The sequence below is a fragment of the Agelaius phoeniceus genome, chromosome Z (genome assembly GCF_051311805.1).
Source record: "Agelaius phoeniceus isolate bAgePho1 chromosome Z, bAgePho1.hap1, whole genome shotgun sequence".
Taxonomy (NCBI): domain Eukaryota; kingdom Metazoa; phylum Chordata; class Aves; order Passeriformes; family Icteridae; genus Agelaius; species Agelaius phoeniceus.
In genome coordinates, this window is record NC_135303.1 from 62,583,256 (window position 1) to 62,608,121 (window position 24,866).

Genomic DNA, 24,866 nt, shown 5'->3' on the forward strand with positions numbered 1-24,866 from the left:
CCCCCCTAAACAGGTATAACAATTAGAACAGTTGTTCTCTCTTCCGTAATGTGTTTGTGAAGCTGTACTTAGAAAGCACTCCTATAGAGAAAAGATTAGGTTAAATTATAATTATTGTAGTGCTTTTCTTTCACAGTGATGAAGACTCTCCCTGGTATGTGAAGTCTGAAACTGTTATTGCTCAGACTACGCCTGTTTGTCATAAATGATAGAGCAGTTACTGACACATATTGATGCTCTTTGGTGCATAGTGCTTTATGCTCACCTAAAGTAAATTACTTAGTTCCTGGGTTTTGAGTGTCCTTAAGCAGAACCCAGATAAAATGCTCTATTTTTGTTCTTGTTCACCTAGTAGTGATACCACAGAAACTGCTGTGCAAACCTCTTCTCAGGTCCATTTGGCCAGTGCAAGCCCCTGGGAGGCAGAATGGAATCCTGCTGCTGAAGCAGTTAGCCTGAGAGGACAACCTGAATTAGCTATGCCTGCTTTCCTGGACTCTGTCTGTAGAAGAAGATGGAGTATGAAAATTCCTGACAGTGTTTGTCAGTGTAACAGCTTTGTTCCTAGCTCACCAGAGATTCTCTGCCTGGCAGACTGGCCCAGAAGAGTGGAAGCCTGTCCCAAGGGTGGAACAGGCACATCTCACCCTGATGAGAGGCAGAGCTAAGCTCGGCTGACACCTTCACTGGGTGCAGTTTTGGGGGCCTCTACCACAGAGGGTGCACAATCGTGACTGCTACCAGACAGTTCTGAGGCTGTTCTGCCACACCTTTAGTTGAGGAAAGTGTACACAGGTGTCAGTGTGAACCTTTACAGGCTGTTCTCTGGTGGCCCAGGAACTCAGAGTGCTCCTGATGGGCCTGTTGTTACTGCACAGTGCCTGCCCCAGGGCAGCTGTGATTGCACAGGCAAGGGCTAACACCCAGCTGACCTGCTGGCCTTGGCAGATCCACTGTGCAGCATGGAGCAGAGGGCAGCTCCATCCCCTCCTGCTTTGGTTGGCCTGCAGGGATAATGGAGGAGGACTTTGCAGCAGGAGCATCCCCCCTCAGAAACACAATGAATTTATTTCATATCCTGGCCCTGTGGGCCCAGATTAAGGAATGGTCCAGATTTTCTGTGGTATGGACTGTGCAGAGTATTGTGGACTACTACTTTGAATTCTTCTCATGTAAATTTTTCCTGCTCCCTTTGTGTGGCATCATATGAAATCCATGGGATCAGTACTCTTAGAAGACATACAGGGCAATAACGGGAATGGAGCTCCAGGCATGGATCTTTAACTAGGCAGCATGCTTAATGGTGGGTTTTCACTCTAACATCTGCTCATGGTCTCCATAGTGAGCTCAAGTCTGCCATGCCATTCTTCAGGCCTGGTTGCTTCCCCAGCTCCTAAAGAAGAGAGTTATCACTTCATCTGGAGCAATAGTGATCTTCTGTCTCTGTTATCTGGCAAAAGTAATGAAATTAGTAAAATCCTTACAATACCATTTACTTATTCTGATGTTAGAAAAGTTTTTTTCCCTCTCTTAAAATATTTTTATGAACAGCATTGTTTGCTCTGGCCCTATCAACTGTCACCCACGATATTCTGGGAGGCTGAAGGGGTTGGCATCACTTTTAGACTGAGCAGCAGTCAGAAATATGGGACAAAATAAACGTCAGCACCAGATGTTCAGCATCAGAGGGATGGCAACACCAGGTGTGACATGTAAAAAGGTGATATACCAAGGCAGACACAAAGATGGATAAGTAAGAAAGTGGAGCCACTGATGGCTGACAGTTCCCAGCAAATGTGAAGAATGACATTTGTCTCTTACTGACCAAAGATTTAGCCTGATCTCTAAATGGCTTAAGAGTAGCCTGCTGGTGCTTGTGTGTTTGGTACTGGTTGGAAGACTTCTCAGTAGCAAGGCCACTCAGTGGCTAAAGTTTGCAAATCCTCCTTTGGAGCTGGCAAACTATAAGTACAAATGCAGAACAGATCTTATGCATTGACTTAATTCGGAAATTAGTCTGCTTAATACAAACCAAAATTTCTCTCCAATCTGAACTAAATGCATAGCCACTGCAGATAATCCTCTGAAGAATGTGCTGCTTTCCAGATACCAAATTTCTTGTGATGAACAACTGGGGGAACCCATGGGATACCTGCATTTACTGAGTGTAGGTTCACAGGAGGATGGAGAAACAGAGTATCTCAGCTTGTTGAAGATGTTCTGTTTGAAAAGGATGAAAATGCAAAAAATAAAGGGTGGGGATAGAGGCAGAGGAAGGAAATGGAAGGGGGGGGGGATGATGCAATAACCCGAATGTTGATTTTAGAGGATGTGTGTGTAATTTTGACAGGGGAGATTTAGATTAGATATAGTGCGAAGAGTCTTCACTCAGAGGGTGGTCAGGCATTGGAACAGTCTCCCCAAGGAAGTGGTCACAGCACCAACCTGACAGTTTTCAAGAAGTGTTAGGACAATGCTCTCAGGCACATTTTGTGGTTCTTGGGGCTGTCATGTGCAGGGCCAATAGCTAGATTTTGATGGTCTTTTCAGTCTTTTCCTACTCAGGACATTCTATGATTTTGGGATTCTATCATTACTTCTCAGAACCACATTACCACGTAAATGTGTTATTCAAAGCTTCATTATTGTCAAAATATGATTTTAAAAAGATATCTCCTGCTCTACTACCAGATAGAAGAAGTTGTATCATTCAGTGGCTTGGATTTCAGTGTAGGAAGTTTATAATTTTATGGAAAATAAGGTATCAATAATTGTGCCAATAATTTAAAACACAGTTTGTGAGTATGAGGCACATATTTCCGGTATACATTTCCTTCAGTTGCCAAACTGATTTAATTTTTCTGTTAGAGAAACCAGATTAGGACTTTGGTTCCTCCCAGGTAATCCACAATTTTAAGACTTCATGTAATTATTCCTTCATGCCAGTAAGTTGTGGTGTTCCTGTGACTCCTTATTTATATGCTTTATAGTACAATCAACACCCATTGTTGATAAGTTGATGGGAGCTGTCTGTCACTCTGTGGAATGCTAATTACTCTGCCCTCTCTCGTTGAGTTTAGGTACCTGGGGAGTCTAACAAGTGTAGCTAATGAACAACACATGCAGTGGCTGTGGGACTTCAGTGGGAAGATGCCCTTTTGGATAGGCAAGTATATTGGCTGCAAGTTCCTCCTGCAGATTGCAGTTCCTGTGCATGTTGAAAAGCAGAAACTGCTGTAGCAGTTCACGCCCAGTTTTCAAACACTGTATTGTTCTCATAATTCTGCTGCTTTATTATTTCAGTGCAAGGCATAAACCAAAAACCCATAATTTACCTGGCTACTTTTATAAGTCTTTATCAAAAAGATGTGTTTATCATGATGTCTATTGCTGGACTGTTTTTGCCTTGAAACCTTTCCTATTTTGACACAAGCTGAAGAAAATAGTTCCAGCTCCTACAATTTTGTTTATCTTATCTTTCTTTCACCTGTTACTTTATTTATCCCTAATTTAGCTTTTCCTTTTATTTTGTTTTAACTTAGATAATTATTTGTTTTACTCCTAATTTAATGGTGTTGTCTTGAGTTAGAAATCTTATGAATTAATTAGATGATAAGCTGAAGAATATTTCATCATATCATTTCAGATTTAGCTACTTCTTATTAGGCACTTAATATTTAATGATAAATAGAAAGAATTTGGATGGGTCTTAGTACCTCCTTTCTGTGAATTACTGCCTTAGCTCATATACAAGTGCTACTGCTTTTTTCTAACCTTGTTTCTGCTACACTGTCCTCAGTGCTGTTCTTTCTCTCTGATTCTGAACTGTGATAATCAGCTCTTAGTAATTTGCTGAGATGGACCTACTAGGTATACTAAATTAACTTAGAAAAATAGTTATTTTTGGATCATGTTTAATGGTATCATAATTCTGCTAACTTGAAAGAAATAAACTTATTTGACAAAGATAAAGAGTAAAAGATTGTCATGCCAATTATGGTCTCTCATAAGATGACAAGTCATGTCTGAAATTATGCCATGCCTATTGGTCTTAGTAACTCAGAGGCTAGGGGAAAAGATATATTTTCTATTGTACTAATTAACACAAACTAGTTTTACAACTGTTAATTTAAACAGTGTAAATCACGTCCATAAAGATTTGCAGTATTTTATATTCAGAAGAAATCTGAAGGCATCTGATGCTGCCCAGACTCCTTGCTATTTCAAATATCGAAAGAGAAGCCTATGAGGTCACAGACATGCAATAGATGAAAGGAGAAAAAAACATTTTAGATATGCACTATTGCAGAGATGCGTACTTTCTTTTATTCATATGGCACTAACTGTGATTCAAGTGACTAATTAAATCCTAAATTGTGTTTTGCTTGTTTTCTATCAGATGTTTTCTTTTCTCTCAGCATGCAACTGTATGCATTTTTTAATGAAGAGCAACTTACAGAACAGCATAACTCTCTTGGCATCTGGCTCCAGTGACAATAAACACCACTGATTTGATCTTACTCATTTCACACAGGTTTGAATGACCAAGTCAATCCTGGACACTGGGAGTGGAATGGAGGAGAGCCTGTAACCTACATAAACTGGAGAAGAGGCTCCTACCACTTTTCAGTGAGAGGAAGAAATTGTGTATTTGTGCAGAAGCGAGGAAAATGGCAAGCAACTGACTGCAAGAAGGTCAAACCAAACAGCTATATATGTTCAAGAAAGTTGTAATGGATGGAGGATGTCTCTGAAAGAATATGGACATTCATGCTGTTTCAATATGTTAGCTGTGTTAGAAAACCATTCTAATCATCAGCAAGGCTTATTTTATATGCTGCCAGAGGTGCAGATGCACTGGCAACTAACGAAGGTATAGAGATCAGATGCAAAAACTAAGCCCAGGTTAAGGTTTTGAAATCTCCCCAAAGACTTTGATCTGTCACTTACTTATGAGTATTTTTATACCAAAGAGCTGCGTCTCAAGGCTTTCATCGCACTTCTGTGCAAATGTACTTTCTCTTTAAAGAAAGATTTAAAGAAATCTCTTTAAATCAATTGATTCGCTTGGCTCTTAAAGGAAGAGTTGTGAACTGCAGTTTTTCTCTGCAGTCACACTAAGAGGAATGCTGCTGGGGCTGGAAATAAAGGTAGACAGTTGCCTAAAACCAGATCTTTTGGGTGATGATGTGAGTGATGCCATGTAAGTACTGTACTGTTTGTTTGGTGGATACCCAAGTACATCTTACAAAAGTACCAATGGCTGGACATTGCCTGGTGACAGAGTACTAACAGGAACAAAGCCTTGTATTTCTTCTACCTCCCAAAGCCAGCTTCAGAACCTAATGGATCTGCCCATACAGAGTTGCATCTGTTTCACATTCCTAAGCAAAAATTTTCTTTTTTTTTTTTTCCTGGAACTGCAGGATGGTGTTGTAATTTTTAGTGTAATTAAATAATGGGACATCTCTAAATCAAATCTTACAGCAAATGATGATTTATTAAAAAAATATAAACTTAATCCTAGGATATTATCTGGGGATATTCACTGATACATGAATATCAATAGGATTTATATGTGTGTATAAACCAATGTAATCATGAGACATATTTTGTAGTAAAGCAGCTATGGCTTTTGAAAAGTATTAATCTAAGTCCTTATTAGGGATTTTGAGGCTTTTAAAAATAATTTTTAAAAATCCAGATTTATTTCTAAGAATGGCTTAACACTCAGCAATTAATAGGAAAAAACCAGCTGGCCAGAACTTATTATTTTAGAAAAATACAGTTGCACTATAACCATTTTGTAACAATATAGTAGATTTATATTTGACCTGACAAAAGCTTGCTTTTGGAAATTTTACTGCCAGCCTTAAAATTACAAAAAAAACCCCCCCAAACCAACCAACCAACCAACCAACCAACCAACCAACCAACCAACCAACCAACCAAAAACCCCAAAAAGCCATCCAAACAGATAAAAAACCCCAAACCAAACCAAACCAAAACAAAAACAAACAAACAAAAACAAACAAACAAACAGAACCAACAAAAAACCCAAACAAAAATGAAATGAGGATCCCAGCATAGGCTTCCTAAAAAAAAAAAAAAATTAAAGCTCCTCTCAATAGGAACCAGAGTGTGGCAGTTGGTTAGGAAGTGAGTAGGGTGAATTTGCCCTGCACCTCTGAACCCTCATCCTTCCCATCTGCCTGCCTGCTGCTGGCAGTTGATCTCCCCTTGCTCATCTGTTCAGACAGCCTCTGGATCAGTTTTGCAACAGAGCTGCAAAACCTCTTTCTCGGGTTACTCATAGCAATTTCTCAGTCCTGCAAGGGACAGACAGAGTAGAATCACCTCTGCTCTCTGAGCTAAAGGACACTGTTTCAGGGGTTATATCTTCCTCCTCTTTGCCTTTGTCATGCATGGGTTACTCATCCTTCCTCCTTGCCTGTGACAAGTTATATCAACACCATGAGCAGCTGAACAGTCTTTGTATATAGGAAAGAGCCTCCCTGAAAGGACTGCTGCCAATAAATACGGGTGCATTGCAGAATCAGAGAAAAAACATGCTGGGGACAGAACCTCCTCGCCTTTTCTCTTGCTATTAACAGATGTAGACAAAAATATTTCCAGGATTTCTCTCTTTTTAATTTTTTTTTTTTAAGGTAATAATTATGAGAAGTTTTTAGACACTTTTGCTAGACAGAAACTCTTTTGTTTAAGGAGTTTTCTAGGTCAACATAGATATGCTACTTGTCTCCAAGCCAAGTACTCCTGAATATCTGGGTTTAGACCTGATTTTATTCCTGAAATTTTTCATTACAGAAAAAAACAAAGCATCTAAAAAAGCACTCAGTATCTTTTAGTGGTGCATTCTGGAATTCCAGGGAAAATTGACTGAGACATAAACTTTTATTTCTTTAGGGCCTTTTTTTAATAAAAGATGTAGAATTTATTGGTGCTAATTTGATAAAACCTATTGAGATTATTCAAATACCTCTCCCAATTATTTAATAAATTAAAGATATCAACAGAGTGGGGATTTTGACAAAGGTGCTTGTTACTTGATCAGTAACTAATAAACGACTCATGCCATCTGACACAACAGTGACCTCAGGTTTGCTTTTGTGAGAGTATGGGAAATTTTCCCTTTTCTGTACTTCATTTGAACTACTTTATAGTGATTTCTGCACATGAAGATTTTACTACAGAACAGATTTTTAGTTGTGCGAACTGCATGAGTTTACTGTCTTAGTTTTATCTAAAGCGATACACTAATGAAACTAAAATTCTTATATTGCAGACCAAGTATATTTCTGCCCTGAAAGGCTGCTGATTTTTTTTCCAATACAATTAACTGTTCCAAATATTTAACTAATAAATTTTATTTTTCCTGTCCTTAAATAGGTATTTCTTCACAGATCTTTACATCTTTTATTTTCATTGTTAGATACTAGAGTTCAAAGAACAAAACATACTCAAATCAGAGAAAGCACAAATATTTTTTTTTCTGTTGACACAGGAAATTATGGCTTCTAAGAAGTTTAGAAATGGATGGGCCTACAGTTCTGAGGAGCTTTGGGGATTTTCTAATCTTCAGCATTTTTGAATTAGATGCTGAGTAAACTCCAGGAAAAATCAGTATTTAGGGGATCAACACTATGAGGAGTGATATGAGGAGTATTTCAAAAGGCTGAAAATAAGAAAAAGGAGCATGTAAATTCTGGTGTTCACATATGGATGCCACACTTTCTGGATAAACAAAGGATTTACTTCACCAGAGCTATCCATAAATACATACCCAAGAGCAACAGAACCAAGATGCTAAGTGAAAAGAATCTAGCAGTTACATTAGATTTCTACACAGGGATGGGCTGTGTGAGCACTGTGTGTGCTTGTCACTTTTAACCACTTTCACTCCCTGTCAAATATCTTTTAAATATGTCAATATTTCAAACAAATTTGACAGGGAGGTAGTTAACTCAAAGCCAACGATTGTGGAAAAAATGGATAGGCAACAGGTCACAGGAGCACTTGTTCTGAACCAAAGTATTCTAAAACACTTAAGTTTTTACTAACTTTATATATATGAAGTATTTAGTATGAAAAATATCAGAAAAGTTTTCCAGATCTTCTTCCTACATATGGATACTTTATTGAATGTCTTCAAGCCTTTATTCATTCAAATTATCAAAATAACTTTGAGAGAATTATGCATAAGATTCAGTGACTGCTGGTGATTCTGCATTATTTACTTCACAAGATTGGTGCTACGGTAATTCTTCTGTTCAAAACACTATATATATTGTCATGTTTAACCCTGTAATGTGTGTTAATAAAAACTCAACAATATACTTTATTGAATATGAATTTCTTAATTTCAAAATTGCACAAAAACTTATTTTCTAGAGATAATGACTTTAGTTATTAATAGAAATAATACAAATATATAATTATAGATATTTATACATTATATAATATTTTATAATTTATTTTAAATATTTTTTATATTTTATATATATCATATATAGGCATAAATAAATTATATTTTATATATGATATATATTTTATATATAAAAATATAAATCTATAACATAAATGCCCTTATAGTTAAGCATAATATACCTACAGTTTACTCTGATCAGCTTCTGATCAGTTTTTTCTTCTGTTTGGGCCTATTATTGAGTGAATGCTATAAGGACATTTGTACCATAAGTTAACCCCACAGAAAAGAAAAATGCTGTTTATTTTGAGAAATAAATCTAAGAAAAGGTAGGTCTGCAAGCAGATATACAAGAAGAAGAATGAATTCAAGCAAGACTGCCAGTCTATAAAAATTATTTTAATATGATTCTTGATTTAAATAAGGATGTGAAAAAGTCCTTGTCCCTCAGAAACCTCAGTCTTCTTCAGAGGAAGTTCTCCTCCCTTGTTACCCTTTAAGAAGCTACGCTGACTGTAGTATGGACAACTCTGTGTTACTTAAATACTTTTCTCAGTATCAGTACACTTAAATGATACGAACAAAGTAGCTCTTGTTTCCAAGGCTTTTTTTTTTTTTTTTTTTTTGCATTGAGGTAATGTCTTGTTTTAAATCAGAAGTAGTCCCAATCAACAGGATCCAGTAGGAGAAATCCCATGGTTTAGAGGTACAAGGGAGTCTTGGAGAGCTGGTCAGTATTCAGCATTCCTCCCAGATCAAGACAAATGTATCCCCATGAGCAAGAAATCAAACGGTGGCAGGTGACATACAGGGATGAGCAGAGAGCTTCTAGCAAATCTCAAACAAGAAATTTATGGAACACGGAAAGAGGGAGAGGCTGTATGGGAGACCTATAGGAATATTGTGGGCATCCTGGTGATAGAAGATATAGAGAAGGCAGAGTAATTGAATTCCTTTTTTGCCTCAGACTTCACTGCTGAGGCCATCCTTCAGGAGTCCCAGACCCTGGAGGCAAGAGAGGAAGGCTGGAGAAAAGAAGACTTGCCCTTGGCCACTGAAGGTTTGTTTAGAGATCAGCTAGGCAGACAAAACCACAAATCCATGGGCCTGATGGGTTGCACACACAGGTGCTGAGGGAGCTGGCAGATGTTGTTGCTAAGCCCATTCTGCATCTTCTTTGAAAAGTAATGGAGGAGAGATGCCTGATGATTGGAGAAAAGGCAGTGTCACTTCCATCTTCAGAAAGGGCAACAAAGAGGACCTGAGAAGCTACTGGCCAGTCAGCCCCACCTCCATCCCTGGAAAGGTGTTGGCACAGATCACTCTGGAAGCCGTGACCAAGCACATAAAAGAAGAGAAGGTTAGCAGGAGTAGTCAAGATGGACTCACCAAAGGCAAATCATGTTTGAGCAATGTGATGGCCTTCTGTGATGGCATGGCAGGATGGTTGATGAGGGGAGAGCAGTGATGTTTTCTACCTGAGCTTCAGCAAGGCTTTTGACACTGTCTTCCATAAAACCCTCATAGGTAAGCTTAGGAAATTGAGGGTTAGAGGAATGGACAGTGAGGTGGATCAGGAACTGGTTAAAGGCAGAGCTCAGAGGGTCATGATCAGTGCAGCACAGTCCAGCAAGAGGCCTGCAGATAGTGGTATTCCCAAGGGATCAATATTGGGACCAAACTTATTCAACTTACTTGTCAATGACCTGGAGGATGGGATCAAATGCACCCTCAGCAGGTTTGCTGGTGACACTAAACTGGGGACAGTGGCTGATCCACCTGAAAGCTCTGCTGCCATTCAATGGGACCTTGATCAGCTGGAGGGTTGGGCAGAGAGAAACCTGGTGAGCCTCAACAAGGGCAAGTGCCAGGTCCTGCACCTGGGGAGGAACAGCCCCAAGTGCCAGCACAGGCTGGGGCTGACCTCCTACAGAGGAGCTCAGTGGAAAAGGACCTGGGACTCCTGGTGCATCACAAGCTGTCCATGAGCCACCAGTGGCCAGGAGGGCCAATGTCATCCTGGGGTGCACTGACAAGAGTGTGGCCAGCAGGTCAGGGAGGTGATCCTCCCCCTCTACTCAGCCCTGGCGAGGCCATTCCTGGAGTGCTGTGTCCAGTTCTGGGCTCCTCAGCACAAGGGAGACAAGGAGCTACTGGAGAGGGTCAGTGAAGAGCCACAAGGATGACCAGGGGTCTGGAGCTCCTCTCTCATGAGGAGAGACTCTGGGAGCTCTGACTGTTTTGTCTGGAGAAGACTGAGAGGGGATCTCACCAATACGTAGAAATAGACCAAGGTGGGTGTGAGGAGGATGGTGCCAGACTCTTTTCAGTGGTGCCCAGCAACTGGTTTAAGTACACTGACCATAAACTAAAGCACAAGACATTCCACCTCAACATGAGGCAGAACTTCTTTGCACTGAGGGTGGCAGAGCACTGGAACAGCTGCCTGGGGAGGCTGCAGAGTCTCCCTCTCTGGTGACACTCCAAATCCACCTGGATGCATTCTTTTGTCACCTCCTCAAGGTGACCCTGCTTTGGCAGGAGGCTTGGGCTGGATGATCTTTAGACGTTCCTTTCAACCCTAATGACTGAAAGGGTGATTCTGTGATTAAGAATCTGGTATCTGAAGAATTGCATATAATCAGAGTGAGTAAAAGGATATCCTTTTATGCATATAGAAGAAATTTTAAGATAAGTTTGTATCTATTTTTGTATTAACTAAAAAAAATCTTGTGGGCATCTTCCTTGGACTATATTACAAAAATTTTGGTGGTGGTGTCAAATTCTTCAGTGAATAACCTGTCTCTCTCAAATTATTCACAACAATCTAGGAAGATGCATCTTCCTGACACTAATTTGTGCCTTTGCCCAAACTCCTTTTGCTCTGTCCCACAGGTTTTCCCAGTGTCTTCTCACTGTCCCATGCCTTAGCAATCTGCTGCAATCAATTACAGACCCAGGAAAACTCATCAGGCTGGGTCTGGAATTGGATATACTGTCAGTTTGGCAGTACATATGTGCCAGTACCATTCAGAGACAGAACCACCCATTGTGTCCTCTGTATGTACCTACAGCCAGGAGAACATGGTCCAATACATGTGAAAGGACTAGCCCCACTGAAGCCATAAAAAAATGTTCTAAAGTGTGAGCACCTTCACTTTAGCTGGCATACGAAAACTTAATGCTGTTCTTAGTTCTCTTGCCAGAACACAGAAAAGAAACAGAGAAATGTTAACAGGAAAACATAAATGAGTGGAGAAAGAAACAGTGCAACAGAGGACTTGAAACATAGAGGAGTTAATGATGTAGAGTAACTAAGGCTGGAAGTACAAAACTAAACAAACCTATTGCCTGTTCTTTCATCTCATACCTTGTTAAGGGACTCTTGCTTTTGTAATTAAAAATTTCCCATGCAGCCTGTATGTGATCTGCTTCCTGAAACTCAGAAAAACAAAGACCACAGATGGCCTTCTTTGATAAGTACAATTATTGGAGAATAAACTGCATAGTGATAATTCATTAGTTCTGAGGTCTTCATATGGGGTCTGTGAAAGATATATCTGGATACAAGTTTGTCTACATCAGATGTGTTTTGAAAATTACAAGATATTGAATTGGACTGTATACATAAAATCCATTTTAATGATTTTATCATCAATCATGGTATGATGAGACTATTTAGCTCAACAGAAGGCAAGTAATTCAAGCACTGCCCAAAAATTATTTTTAGGCATCAACTAGCAGCGCAGATAATGTCCATTAATGACTGAATAAACTCCAGCTTTGAAACAAATGAATAATACCATTCTGCATTTGCATAGCACTCATCATCTATAGACCTGGCAATTTTAAAAGGATGGGCAAACATTCACAGTGACTATTTCTAGTGAAAACAGAATGTCCTGAATAAATTGCTACTATGAAGGTAAACTAAAGCCTGCTTGAAAGACACTGCTGCATATAGCTGTAAGATTTAATAACTAGAAAACAGTGAAAACATGTTATGCTTATATGAAAGGGTAATCAGGCAGGAAAACAAGTTTTTAGAAAAGAAACAGCATCTTTTTTTGTAGAAAGCTGAGATTAGTTCTATTTGGAACATAATGACTATGTACCCAGTCCAATGCCAGTAGTCAATTATTGGTCGATGCAGTCAATGTCACCACAAAGAGACTTGCAAATGCTTGCTATTTTTAACTTCAGAATGACTATCTGAGCTTGCTGTCTGAGCTGGGATGCCTTCCTGAGAGCCTAAGCAGAGAGGCTAAGGAGAGACCTGCTACCTCTACACAGTTATATAGGCAGCCAACTTCAAAACAGATTATGGTAGTATTTAGATATTGAAAATCATGCCCAGATGTACCATATCTTACCACTTTTGCTTTGCGGAAAGCAGCCATAGATATTATTATAGGCATGAAGGAACAGTGTTAGACTTTCTTAGCAGAACCAGAGCTAGCATGCTGCTTTTTGGTCTCATCAGATCTTAGGTAACACCATCCCGATCCCAGGAACTAGAACTGGCTTGACCTAGTAGTGAAGAGAGCTCTTTTATCAGCCTTTGGGTTGCAGAGCAGCTTGCAGAGTGACTTGCTGACACCACTTTGCTTCGGTCTTCTTCCCTACCCTTCTGTAAATAATATTTTTTACATTTACATCTGAAGGTCCCAAAGGCTTCTCTTCTTGCTGTACGTTACAGGACAGAATGGTATGTACCAGGAGTGGATTCTGATCTTGAAGAGGCTTTTTTCATTGCCATTGCACTATAATGTAACATTAGTAGCAAAACATCTCTACATATATGTCAATACTAAGATTTTTATACATTCTTTGTTAACAGTTACACTGCACCCAGGCCAGTTTAGTTTAGGTAGTCTGGGTAGCCAAATCATTCCAGTTCTACAATTTACTTAATTTTTATCTGTGCATCATCAGAGATGTCCTTAGATGACCTGCAAATATGTATCTTGCTTCAAAATTTTCATGTTTGAAAGGCATTACTGAATAGTTTTGTGTGACTGTTAGCAGTACACATCAGATAAAAGGTATTTTAGCTACAAAAGTCAACTGCTTCAGTTCAAATTGTTGGTGAACACAAATATGATGCGTGGAATCAAAGTGCAGTTCTAGGCAAGAAATTAATTCCCTGGAAATTAAAGTAAAGTAACATCATACATCTAGTACACACAATTTTTCAAGAATAATACAAACTTTAGAGTCTACTGATGGAGTTTCATAGAAACAGGAGTGTGTGAAGATTAGCACACCTAAATGGCAAATTATCTGAAGCCGAATTTCTTTTTTGTATTTTAATATTGGGATCACTGTTTGCAATGTTTATTGAAAATAAGTTTTCCTTCTCCCAAAGCTTTTCTCTATATGCTGTTCTAGCACATTATTTTTTCTTACATGTTGCATAACATGGTAATTATGCAAAAGATGGCTCTGTTTTAAAGTCTAGTAGTCTTTAGGTATTTCTTTTGAGACTTTGATAGCTAGAATCATAAATATCTATTTTTTATGCATTTTATTTAAATATTCATTTATCATTATCACTTGACAGGATGTCTGGAGTGGCTTTGGTGCCTGAACAGGATGTAAGAGAACCTTTGAAAACCCAGGAAGCAGAGTTTCTTCACCTTGAGACCTTCTGCTCTGTGCTAGTGGCATGTCTGTACTCCAGCAGCTGCAAACCTGCTGTGAGGAAGATGAAGTGAGGACTAGTGCTTCCTGACAGATTCCTCTGACTGTCTAAGCAGCAGTCTGTTAGTCGTGCAGACCTTGGGTCATATACTAAACCTGAAAGTCCAAAGTTAGACTTAACTTTTGAAAACACAGTCTCCAGATTGAGCTTACTGTTTCAGCAAACTTTAATCAGCTTGCCTTTTCCTATTGTAATGAAATAACACTCCCTGTTTTGACAGTCTCTGGCTGTATGGAATAGAAAGTCAAAATAAACAATGGAGACCACACTGAGCATTCTAATACACAACCTCAAATGTTTACTTAATTCCTCAGCCTAAACTAGACACCTTATCCAAACATTTCCCCCTGTTGACTCCTTCTGTACTCCACAACATCCTGGGTTACTAGATTTCAGATAGGAGCTTCTAATACACATAACTCAGATTGAAAGCAGAGTTTCATTAACACAAACTTCCCTATCATAATTGTAATCTATAGTAAATGAATGCAATTAGCCCCACCAGGGTCACCCCTGAGCCCTCCTCTCCTCTGCCATAATCTCTTGTATAAAGCTAGCATACTACATTCACTGCAAAAGCAGCAGGTCTACAGGGTTGCCCTTTCCAGGATCATGTCACTGCTTCTGCTTCAGATGTTAGTGCTCTCATGTCTTGGAGCCACAGAGCTACAGAGAAATTCACAGCAAAGGAAAAGCAGAGGGCCATTTCAGCACTTTCTCTACCTGAACAAAAATCTGTTTGAAAGCCAAAGTTCTCCTGAGCGGATAAGCGAGAACCCAGAAGGAGTTGAAGAGACCCTGAAAGTACCAAGCTTTTTTGTATCAATTCCACAGACAGCATCTGGAAGTGAGAAGAAAGAGGAGAAAAAAATGTCCAGATTCATACTTCCCAGTGCAGGACTCCATGCAGATCAAAACCCAAGAACCTGGGTTGCATCCAGAGAGACCTCTCCTGTGGAAAACCTCTCTCCATCCCATTATTCCAGCAAGAGAGAATCTGAAGTTCCCTACAGAAAAGATGCCAAGAAATTTTGGGACCATTTCATGTTAAAGAAAAATTCAGCATCTGAAGAGGTTGTCCTGCCAATCAAGACCAATGAAATGCACCAAGAAAACTGCAGAACCCTGCCTTTTGCTCAGGTAAGATACAAGTATCCAAGATCAACAAACAGGCCTTTCCCCCATTTCATGTAATCAGCAACTAAAGGGACATGGGTTATTTAAGTGGCTTAGTCAAAGGCCTTCAGAACACTTGACCAAAAGTGGCTGAAAGACTCTGATGAAAAAGTTTAGTCTGATGAGGCAAACTGCTGAATTGCAGCACTGGAAAGCTGCAGACTCAATTTTTATAGAGTTATTTATTGGTTTTATGCACAGATATTCGACATGGTCTAAGCAGGAAGGAAATTGATGATGAGTAATTATCCATTCAATAAATTATATCTCAACTGTTTGTACATCTGAATTATGATCTCTCTCTAATATATATATGTATAGATACGTGTGTGTGTGTGTGTGTGTGTGTGTGTGTGTGTGTGTGTGCACACGTGCATACAGAGACTCAGAACAAGTATTTACAGGAAAAGCTGGTTGTTCTCTTACACCTAAGCAAGGATTGTTTTTTTCTGTATTAATTAGAAAAGTGATGCTTATGTCTAACTCTATGCTAAGAATTTCAGAGAACTGGTAAATTGTCCCATGCTTAGATGAAGCCATTTTGTCACATTGAAACATTAAGACAAGCAAACAGTATAGGTAAAAGTGCTGTATTCCTTGTAAATCACCATCAATTCTCAGTGTTTCTGTAACCACGATCTGTCAAGGACCACGTCTTTTCTCATCCAAAACTAAATTTATTTCACACAGACATACATACATACAGATGTTGCCTAGAAACCTGTACTTGTTCTGAGAAGGAAAAAGTGCAGTAGCTTTTTTTTTCCTTTTTCTTTTTTTTTTTTTTTTTTTTTTTTTGCTCATGCCTTCTAGCAGAGTCCATGGGGTCATTTCTGCATCAGAAACATTAAACTGCTTTCTGTTTCAGGGTGTTACTCATAACAACTGTGAGAAGGTGACAGTGCAGAATAATCTGTGTTTTGGAAAATGCAGTTCTTTTCATGTTCCTGGTTCAGAAGATCATCTTTATACCTTCTGTTCTCGTTGCTTGCCCAGCAAGTTCTCCATGAAGCGCCTGGATCTCAACTGCACTGATTCTGTTCCAGTGGTCAAAGAAATCATGATTGTAGAAGAGTGTAAATGTGAAAGTCGGAAGATTAAAGACCCTGTGATTGGATCTCTACTGTCAGACTTTTATGAAAATGTACATGAGCACAATTAACTTGCGCAAAGGACCTCTTAACCTGATCATAAGAATTTGCCAATGAAAAACAAGTTGTCATCACTCTAGTACAAAAAAACATTAAAAATGTAGACTTTCTACATGATTTCTGTTTCAACAATAACTTCACCCAAAGTGTAACAAATGTTTCCTTGCAGCCGTTAAGGAAAATGAGGTGAAATTACTGGACTTATGTGTAAAGGTCTTTAACAAGGGAAAACTTTAAAAATTTTCCACCGTTCCTATCATTGTTTCTTGCATGCTAGTCAACAAAGACTGAATTAACACAATTTATCTGTGCAAAACCTGAATGTTGACTTGTTTTCTTTGCCTTTGCTTGTGAGTGACAATATAGCTCTATTGGCAACAAAGATGAGATTTTAGCCTGTTCCCTACAAAAACAGGTCTACTTTTACAGCAAGATAATAGCTGGAGAGTGTAAAACATAAATGGACATGTACATAGAAAGCTGCGACTAGTTAATATCATGCTGATTGAGCTCAGTTGGAGTTCAGTTCTCATTGAAAACTAATATATCACACAATTTACACCAATAAATAATGGCAAGAGGTATTTTGCTATAGAAACCACTTGCTCTCTTTTCCACATGCCTGCATTCACTCTGTACCTTTATTTTGACTTAAAGTGTTCAACTGCAGAAAGAGAAAAAAAAAGCCATACTCCTACAGAAAACATCACAGATAAATACAGTGTTGTTATTATTTAAATTCACTGTGGAAAAACAATGTACATTTCCCAGTCTGATGAATTTTTACATTGTCACTGAATCTAAGATAAAATTTAAATAATGTTCTCAACTCTTAAACTAAAGCAGAAAAGGCATTCATGGGACAGAAAATCTGAGAAGGGCTTTATCATTATAGCAATACCTTAACAACTTTACAGGAAGAGCTGAGAGAACCCTGCTAGGAAGCACTGGAGTCTACTGCTAGGCAACACAGCAATAGTGATTATTAGCTGAACTGCTGGCTTTCCGGCTCTCTCCAGCTGCTTCTCCCTGGATTTCTCTTGCAGACCTGGCACACCAGACAGAGATCAGCTTCCAGCAGAAGAGTTCAGCATATTTCTATGCCAGTGTTTCCAGTCCTCTGGAAATCTGTTCTCAGATCTGGGCCGCAGTTGTTAAACTGTCCAAGCTCTTTTTTATGGTACTGGAAATCACTACTGACTTAGTTTATTCAAGGTCAAATTCAAGGGCTGGTGGAAATGATTCCTTGTATTTGAACCACAGTGGAATTAGAAATATCATAATGTTCTTTCAGAAAACATGTGCAGCATGGCTTTGGAGTCTGAGGCCCATGTTGAATATTTACTAAATGGCATCTGAATTATATTCTGATACTGGATGTGAAGCTGTTTGCTTTTGCAGGTCACTTGCAGCGAATGAACTAAAGATTAGTATTACAGTTACCTTTCATTACATATAAACCTTTTTTTTAAATAATAAAAATTGTGTACTAAAACTCAAGCAAGTCTCTCTATTCTTTTATACGAAGGACAGATGTGAAAACTATATATGGCCATTTATAGTCTATATACGATGCCATTCTAAGTAACTAGATATCAAGGTTTCATAATTCCTGTATTGTGTGTGAAAATTGGTGTACATTTTTAATCAAGCCTAAGGAAGAAACCCACAGCATTAAAGTTCTCAAACTTTTTCTCTTTATTGATGATTTTCTTGAATCTGAAAAAAACAAGTGTTCTGAGATGTTTTACTCAGAATTTTTGACACGTTTTAAAGTTGTCTGAATATATAAGAACGTTCATCCACTTTTTTTTTTTTTTTTTTTTTGTTTTCTGAAATGCAAGTATGCATTTAGGATTGCAGGAACCACTTGAAGGTGGACCTACAAACACTCCCAGTAAAATCATATCAATTAAAAAGAAAAATCTTCCAATCTTGTAATTTTGACAAAAATGATGGATATAGTATGAGTTTATCATGATGATGTCTGAATAGAAGCTATGTTGTGGACCACAAGATAGTCAGCATAATTTTTAAAGCTTCTTCTCTGTGCTGAAGCATTACAGCAGTCAAAGAATGCTATTCATGTAAGGAGTTTGCAGGATGAGATTCTTAGTGTGAATTTGCACAGCTTAAAAGTAGGTGAAAAGAGGTAATGACAGCTGTAGTAATTGCTAATTAGATTAGTGCTGTAGGTTTTTTGGATGCATGTTTAATTAACTCAGCAATGACTGGTTGCATGTAATTAGCACAGTATTTTGCAAAATCAATCAATGTGTTAATTGGATCAGATTTCTCAGCATTTAAAAAATCCAAATTAGGAATATATTTTATCCAGGGCCTAAAGAGATTTTGCTCTCTGGGCATAATGATTACCTCTACAAGCAGAACACTGTGGATTAGAAAGGTGAGGGGTGTGATCCATATCACTATATGGATGCTTTCAGAAGTAACATTATAGCAACAGACCGTAGTTGTGTCTGCTCAGAGCTTGCATGCGTTTTGTAATGAAAGCTTTTCCAACGCAGCTATGCTGATAAGTGCTGCTAACGCGATCTATTTTAGAGCACTCCTTGTGCAAACCTACTTACAGAACAAGACTTTAGTTGCAGAGCTCTCTGAAAATTCTAATCAGTTCCAAACATTTTCTACACTTCTGCCCTTTTATTTGTCCCACTATCTCTTTTTCAAATGGGTGTGCTTTGTGTAGAAAATAAGTGAAGTGCTGGTTTTTTCCTACTGCTTTAGCAAAATAAATCTTCAATCCATGCTATTCCTTTAAGTGTGGATTTAATGCAACCTGCTTTAAGGCCTGTAAATACATCAAATAACAGGTTTACATCAAACTTTTATTGAATTCTGCACAATCATATATTCTAGGGAAAAGTCTCTGAAGCTGCACTTCACGCTGTGCTTGGTACTTTTTTCATCGCCTATGAAACATTCACAACTAACCCCATGGCTCTCAGCTGACTAGCTTTTACTAGCAGGTGGTGAAATTGCTTGCAGTGCTTTCTCCTAAATGTACTCATTCGCTCCTTGCTGCAAGAGCAAAACAAGACTCCTTACTCAGAAGCTCTCTGCCAGCTGCATAATCATGCTGAGCTGGAAGGGACACCAGGGATCATTGAGTCCAACTCCTGAGCCTGCATAGGATATCCCCAAGAATCACACCATGTGCCTGAGAGTGTTGTCCAAACACTTCTGGAACTGTCAGGCTGCTGCTGTGACCACTTCCCTGCAGAGCTGTCCCAGTGCCCAACCACCCTCTGGGGGAAGAAACTTTTCCTAATATCCAACTTCAACCTCTCCTCACACAGCTTCAGGCCATTCCTTTGGATCCTGTCAATGGTCACCACAGAGAAGAGATGAGTGTCTACCCCTCCCCTCTCCTTCACAAGGAAGTTGTCTTCCAAAATGAGGTCTCCTGTCAGTCTCCTCAGTCAGGCTGAGCAGACAAGTACCTCAGCTGTTTCTCATAAGCGCTCCTTCCCTCCAAGACCCTTCACTATTTTCACTGGCTTCTTTTGGATGCTCTCTAATAACTTAGTATCTTTCTCATATTCAGGCGAGCAAACCAGCCCCCAGCACTCAAGGTGAGGCTGTCCCAGCTCAGAGCAGAGCAGAACAATCCCCTCCCTTGCCTGGCTGGTGATGCTGTCCCTGGTGCCCCCCAGGACAGGGCTGGCCCTCCTGGCTGCCAGGGCACTGCTGACTCACATTCAGTTTTTCATTGACCAGGACCCCCAGGTCCCTTTCCATGGCACTGCTTTCTCTTGTTGAACTTCATATGGTTGGTGATTGCCCAGACCCCTGATTTGTCAAGGCCTCTCTGCAGGCCCTCCCTGCCTTCAAGGGCATCAACTCCTCTTGGTTTTGTATCACCTGGGAACTTGCTTAGTATCCCTTCCAGTCCTACATCCAAGTAATTTATGAAGATGATGAAGAGCACTGGGCTGAGGATGCAGCCCTGTGGAACCCCACCAGTGACAGGTCCCCAGCCTGATGTCACCTCATTCACTGTAACCCCTTGTGCCCATGAGTCAGGCGCTCACCCATTACATGATGTGTTTATCCAGCTGTGTGCTGGACATTTTGTCCAGAAGGATCCTGTGAGAGATAGCATCAAAAGCTTTGCTGAAGCCCAAAAAGATTACATCAACTGTCTCTCCTTGGTCACCTGTATGTGTTACCTTGTCATAAAAGGAAATTACGTTTGATAAGCAGGACTGTCTCCTCATGAAGCCATGCTGGCTGTGACGAATGACTGTGTTGTCCTTCAGGTGTATTTCAATACCCCTCAGAAAAATCACCATAACTTTGCCAGGCACTGAAGTGAGACTGATAGGACCCTGTGGTTTCTGTCTTCTGCAAGATAAGTTCTTTGTCCTGCCCTTCTTAAAAACCAGACAATGTTCTCCAACTTCCAGTCAGTTGGGACTGCTCTGGATTCCCAAGACTACTCAAAAATAATTGAGAGAGGCTTTGCAATGACATCACCCAACTCTGTGAGGATTTTCAAATGAATCCCATCTCATAGATTTGCAGGGATCCATCTGGAGCAGCAGATCCTGCACAATGCACTCAGAAGTATCTGCTGTGCCAGATGGTGCATTTCTAAGAGGTGTGGAACTGGGGCTACCTCGGGTCCTCCATCAGACACTTTACCAGTAGAAACAGGAAACACTGCTACTGAATTATAAATATTTTGTATTTTCTGTTGTGCTAAACCTAACTCCTTAAATATCTGGTACGTAACCACCAACTTCAGCTCACCTGAAATCATTCCCTGACAGCTGTGCACAATCCTTCTGCTCAAGTGGGAAAGAATGGGGATGAAAAGACTCTGTAGCTGGCCCTAATGCAAGAATATTGATAAAAGGTTAACTATCCTTATTGAGAACAAAATTGTCCTGTTTAGAGCACCTCAGGCTCCATGGCATCAGAAAACTGCATTTTCACTTTAAAATTAAAAATTAGCCAGAAGCTAAATACTACTACTACTACTACTACTAATTTAACAAGGATAATGGTAATGAAAATAAAAATAATAATAACAATTATAAAAATAATAATGATAATTACAACAATAATAAATAAAAAAGGACAAGCCCGATGCTTCTCTAAGGGTTTTTCTGAGGCATTTTCATTTTTCCTGGTTTAACTACTGCTTTCACTAGTCATTTAATCTGACATTCTGCTGGTGGCTGCAGCCCACAGTCAGAGTGTTCAAACTGAGCAGGCATGTAACTAAGCTGCCTTCTGAACAAGGCTGTATCTGCTGAAGCTTTTTCAAACTCACCTCACTGCAGAGATGTGGAACATTCAGGCAGTCTGTTGCCCAGCCTGGTGTTTAGACAGCAACTCTTGGAGGAAGAGAGTCATTAGAAGAACTAATACTAGGACATCTGCAGATGGACACTATCTGAGCAGAACTCCTCACACCACTGAGGTGCCTAAGATGAAAATTAACTCCCTAAATTAGACTGCCTGTCTACCTTAGTGCTCGCTGATCCATCTGGGCTGCAGGATCAGGAGATTTCACCATGTCTGCAATTGAGGCAGGCAGATTAAAAACATACCTTGTCTTTGATTTTTCTGGCTATTAAGTAAAAGAGAAAATGGAGCCTGAGACATATTTTCCTTTAACACCTACAGCCTCATCCTCAGTATGTCACATAGTGACTTGTGGGCCACAACAGGTTTTGTTTCAGCATGCTGTTTCTCTGACACAGACTTTTTTCTTCATGATGTAGATCTTCATGACACCAAGAATTCTGCTCCCATTTTAGACTTTACAGCTGTCTCCTATGTATGTCACGAACGTTTACAAGTGAGCAGTGCAGTGCTGCTGCAGAAATGTTGTAGCAAGAAATTTTAGAAGGACCCAGGAAACTGAGTACTGCTGAGAAGGCTGACTTCTCAGCTCAGTATGTATCTGTGCACAGAAAACGTCCCTTCTGCATGTTGGTCAAGGGGCACAGTTGGGCTAAAAATGAATCCTGGATAACAGCCTCAAGAAGGCAAGGGGCTTGTAAGCTGTAAGAACCGTGGGAGTCACAGTGCACACCTCTTTCTTGCATGTGTTCCCCATAACAGAGCCTCAGCTGTTACTGCACATGGCTTGATTTTAGCAGGCTGATTTAATATTTACAGAGTGCCAATAAAATTTATAGGACGACAGCTGGTGGCTCCTGTGGTAATTTATAAACAGCAAGAACAACACAACACAGACATCAGAAAATCCAAGAGGAATTCTATGCCATTGTGCAATATTCAGCATTGAAGAAGGTGAATAATTTTGCAGACTTCTAATGATCTTTCTGTAATATATCCATATTGGATTTTATTTAAACCCATATTATCCAAAGCTAGGACTCCCATAGGTATGTTTTTTCACACAGAATGTAGTTAATCACAAAGACTCATTATCAATCTATCTAGATTTTATATTCTGGCAAAAGAGTCAGGTAATATCTCCAGGTCAAGACTTTTCAGTTGGGAAGTCCAGCACACAACTGCCTGCATTTCCTCCTGCAAAGTGCCTTCTCAAAAAAATAACAACCAAAAAAACCATTAACCAAAGGGGAATGCTGTGCTATGACTAAAAGAAAAGACCACTGCCCTTGTTCCATAACCTAGGTTTACATCCCATTTCTGAATAGAAAAAAATATAACCTGCCTGGCAGGACTACAGGTCTAAAGACTGGCCATTATCTGTGTACCACTGCAGAAATGCAAATGCTTCGTATTCAAATGGAAGATAATATTACTGACTGATTCTTTTTCATTCCATATCTGGATGGATTCTTTTTCATTCCATATCTGATTCCATATCCATATGGATATGGATTCATATCCATATCATACTATTATTCTTTTCTTATACTTCCATTTTACTTCCCAAGAACATGGTTTCCTTTAATTTCTTGATTGTTTTGTTTTGGTTTTTTCCCCATCAAAATGAATTCTTCAAATCAGTGAAAAATTTTCACAGCTTATTAGGTCTTTTATATATAGACATAAATATATATATATATATATATATATATATATATATATTAACTTTGTCATGGAATAGAGTCAGAGGCTGTTTTTTGTTATTTTAAAATATTTATAAAAGAACAACTTCAGTTTTTCTTTTCCCCTTTATAATAGACATATTAACAGTCCAATTAATAAGTCCATTATTTTCAGTGTTACCTGCTCCTACTGACATATACAGATTGTTCTGAAAGATTTGATCTTCTCTGATCTGATCTTCTCTGAACCTGGAACATGCTTCTTTCTTCTTCCAGACAACCTCCAGTTTCCTCTACAAATAGAGCAACTTTAGATTGAAATGTTAACAATTGCCCTGTGTAATATTTTTTTTTTATTTGTCTTGCTGTTGTTGTTGTTGAGGTTTTTTTAGTGTTTTTTTTTTCCCTGTGGAATAATCATGTTATGATTAAGTTTTAGGAAGAATCTGATCAGTAATAAAGGTGACTTTTCGGCATTGGTAGTCTTCACAACATTACTCTTCATCTATTTCATCCATCATTGTGAAGGAAAACTGCTCCAGGGTAAGAGCCCGTCAATTTACAGTGGGAACTATGCCATTCAGACAGATGGGGTACCTTTAGGTAGCCAAAATACCATATATATTCATCAGCAATGGGTGCTCGAGGCATGATTCCCAGCTGGGAACACTGAAAATTTTGTCTGTTACAAGCTGTCTGTGGCTCTTACCCAAAGGTAATCCCTTGCAGGTCTGAATTATCTTTTTAAAATGATGACTGGTTTCTGTGGACAGGTAAGGATTCTATGTGAGCAAGGGGCACAGCACAGCAGGCGACCTGAATGTCGTAAAAATGTTCCAAATGGTCTGAGCTGATTGAGGCAAGGATGCAAAGCACAGAATTACAAGAGCAGTTCTTCATTCATGAGCATGAAGAAGTTGTGTTTAACAAATGGTTGTGTTTAACAAATGGCTCTTATCCCTTTCATGCATTTATAAACAACATGATTTGATCACTCACCGCATAACCCACATTCATGCTGCTATTCTGGAAAACAGCAATAAATCTATGGTGTCACCATCCAGCTGACTCTTTCTTGATTTAGGTGTCCCGGGAGTTGGTGTTGCTACAACCACCAATGCCAGATAACAGCACGGTTTTTCCAGAGGTGTTGAAAGTACTGGGATTCTGATGTTATCTTCATAGTCTAGAGGCATTTTTTTCTTCACGGGTGGCTTTATGATTCTGAGAGACGAGATAGAAGATAAGAGGTCCTTATCTGCAAGGTGGGGGCTGTTCTCCTCCTTGGGGGGTGTGCTCCTCCTTGCAGTGAGCTGGGGCCTTTCACTTACCCCGTGAAACCATGGTTATGTGGTATACAAGGTAAA

At 39.3% G+C, this 24,866-nt stretch overlaps 2 protein-coding genes across 2 annotated transcripts in view; both read left to right on the top strand.

Annotated features, from left to right (window-relative positions):
- Window positions 1-4,734, top strand: part of FREM1 (FRAS1 related extracellular matrix 1) — a 56,570-nt gene extending 51,836 nt beyond the window's left edge. The window contains 2 exon segments of the mRNA XM_077171818.1: window positions 3,081-3,166; window positions 4,535-4,734. Of these exon segments, the coding sequence (XP_077027933.1) occupies window positions 3,081-3,166; window positions 4,535-4,734 (286 nt within the window).
- Window positions 4,735-14,762: 10,028 nt separating this feature from the next.
- Window positions 14,763-16,488, top strand: CER1 (cerberus 1, DAN family BMP antagonist). Its single transcript, XM_054652758.2, has 2 exons — window positions 14,763-15,290; window positions 16,195-16,488. The coding sequence occupies exons 1-2, from the start codon at window positions 14,763-14,765 to the stop codon at window positions 16,486-16,488; spliced, it is 822 nt and encodes a 273-aa protein (XP_054508733.2).
- Window positions 16,489-24,866: the final 8,378 nt, after the last annotated feature.

Excerpts from the sequence above, each read along its gene's own strand:
- CER1 (XM_054652758.2), top strand. The coding sequence starts at position 14,763 with ATGTCACTGCTTCTGCTTCAGATGTTAGTGCTCTCATGTCTTGGAGCC. Across the intron at positions 15,291-16,194 it reads GAACCCTGCCTTTTGCTCAG|GGTGTTACTCATAACAACTG; the intron begins GTAAGATACAAG and ends TTTCTGTTTCAG.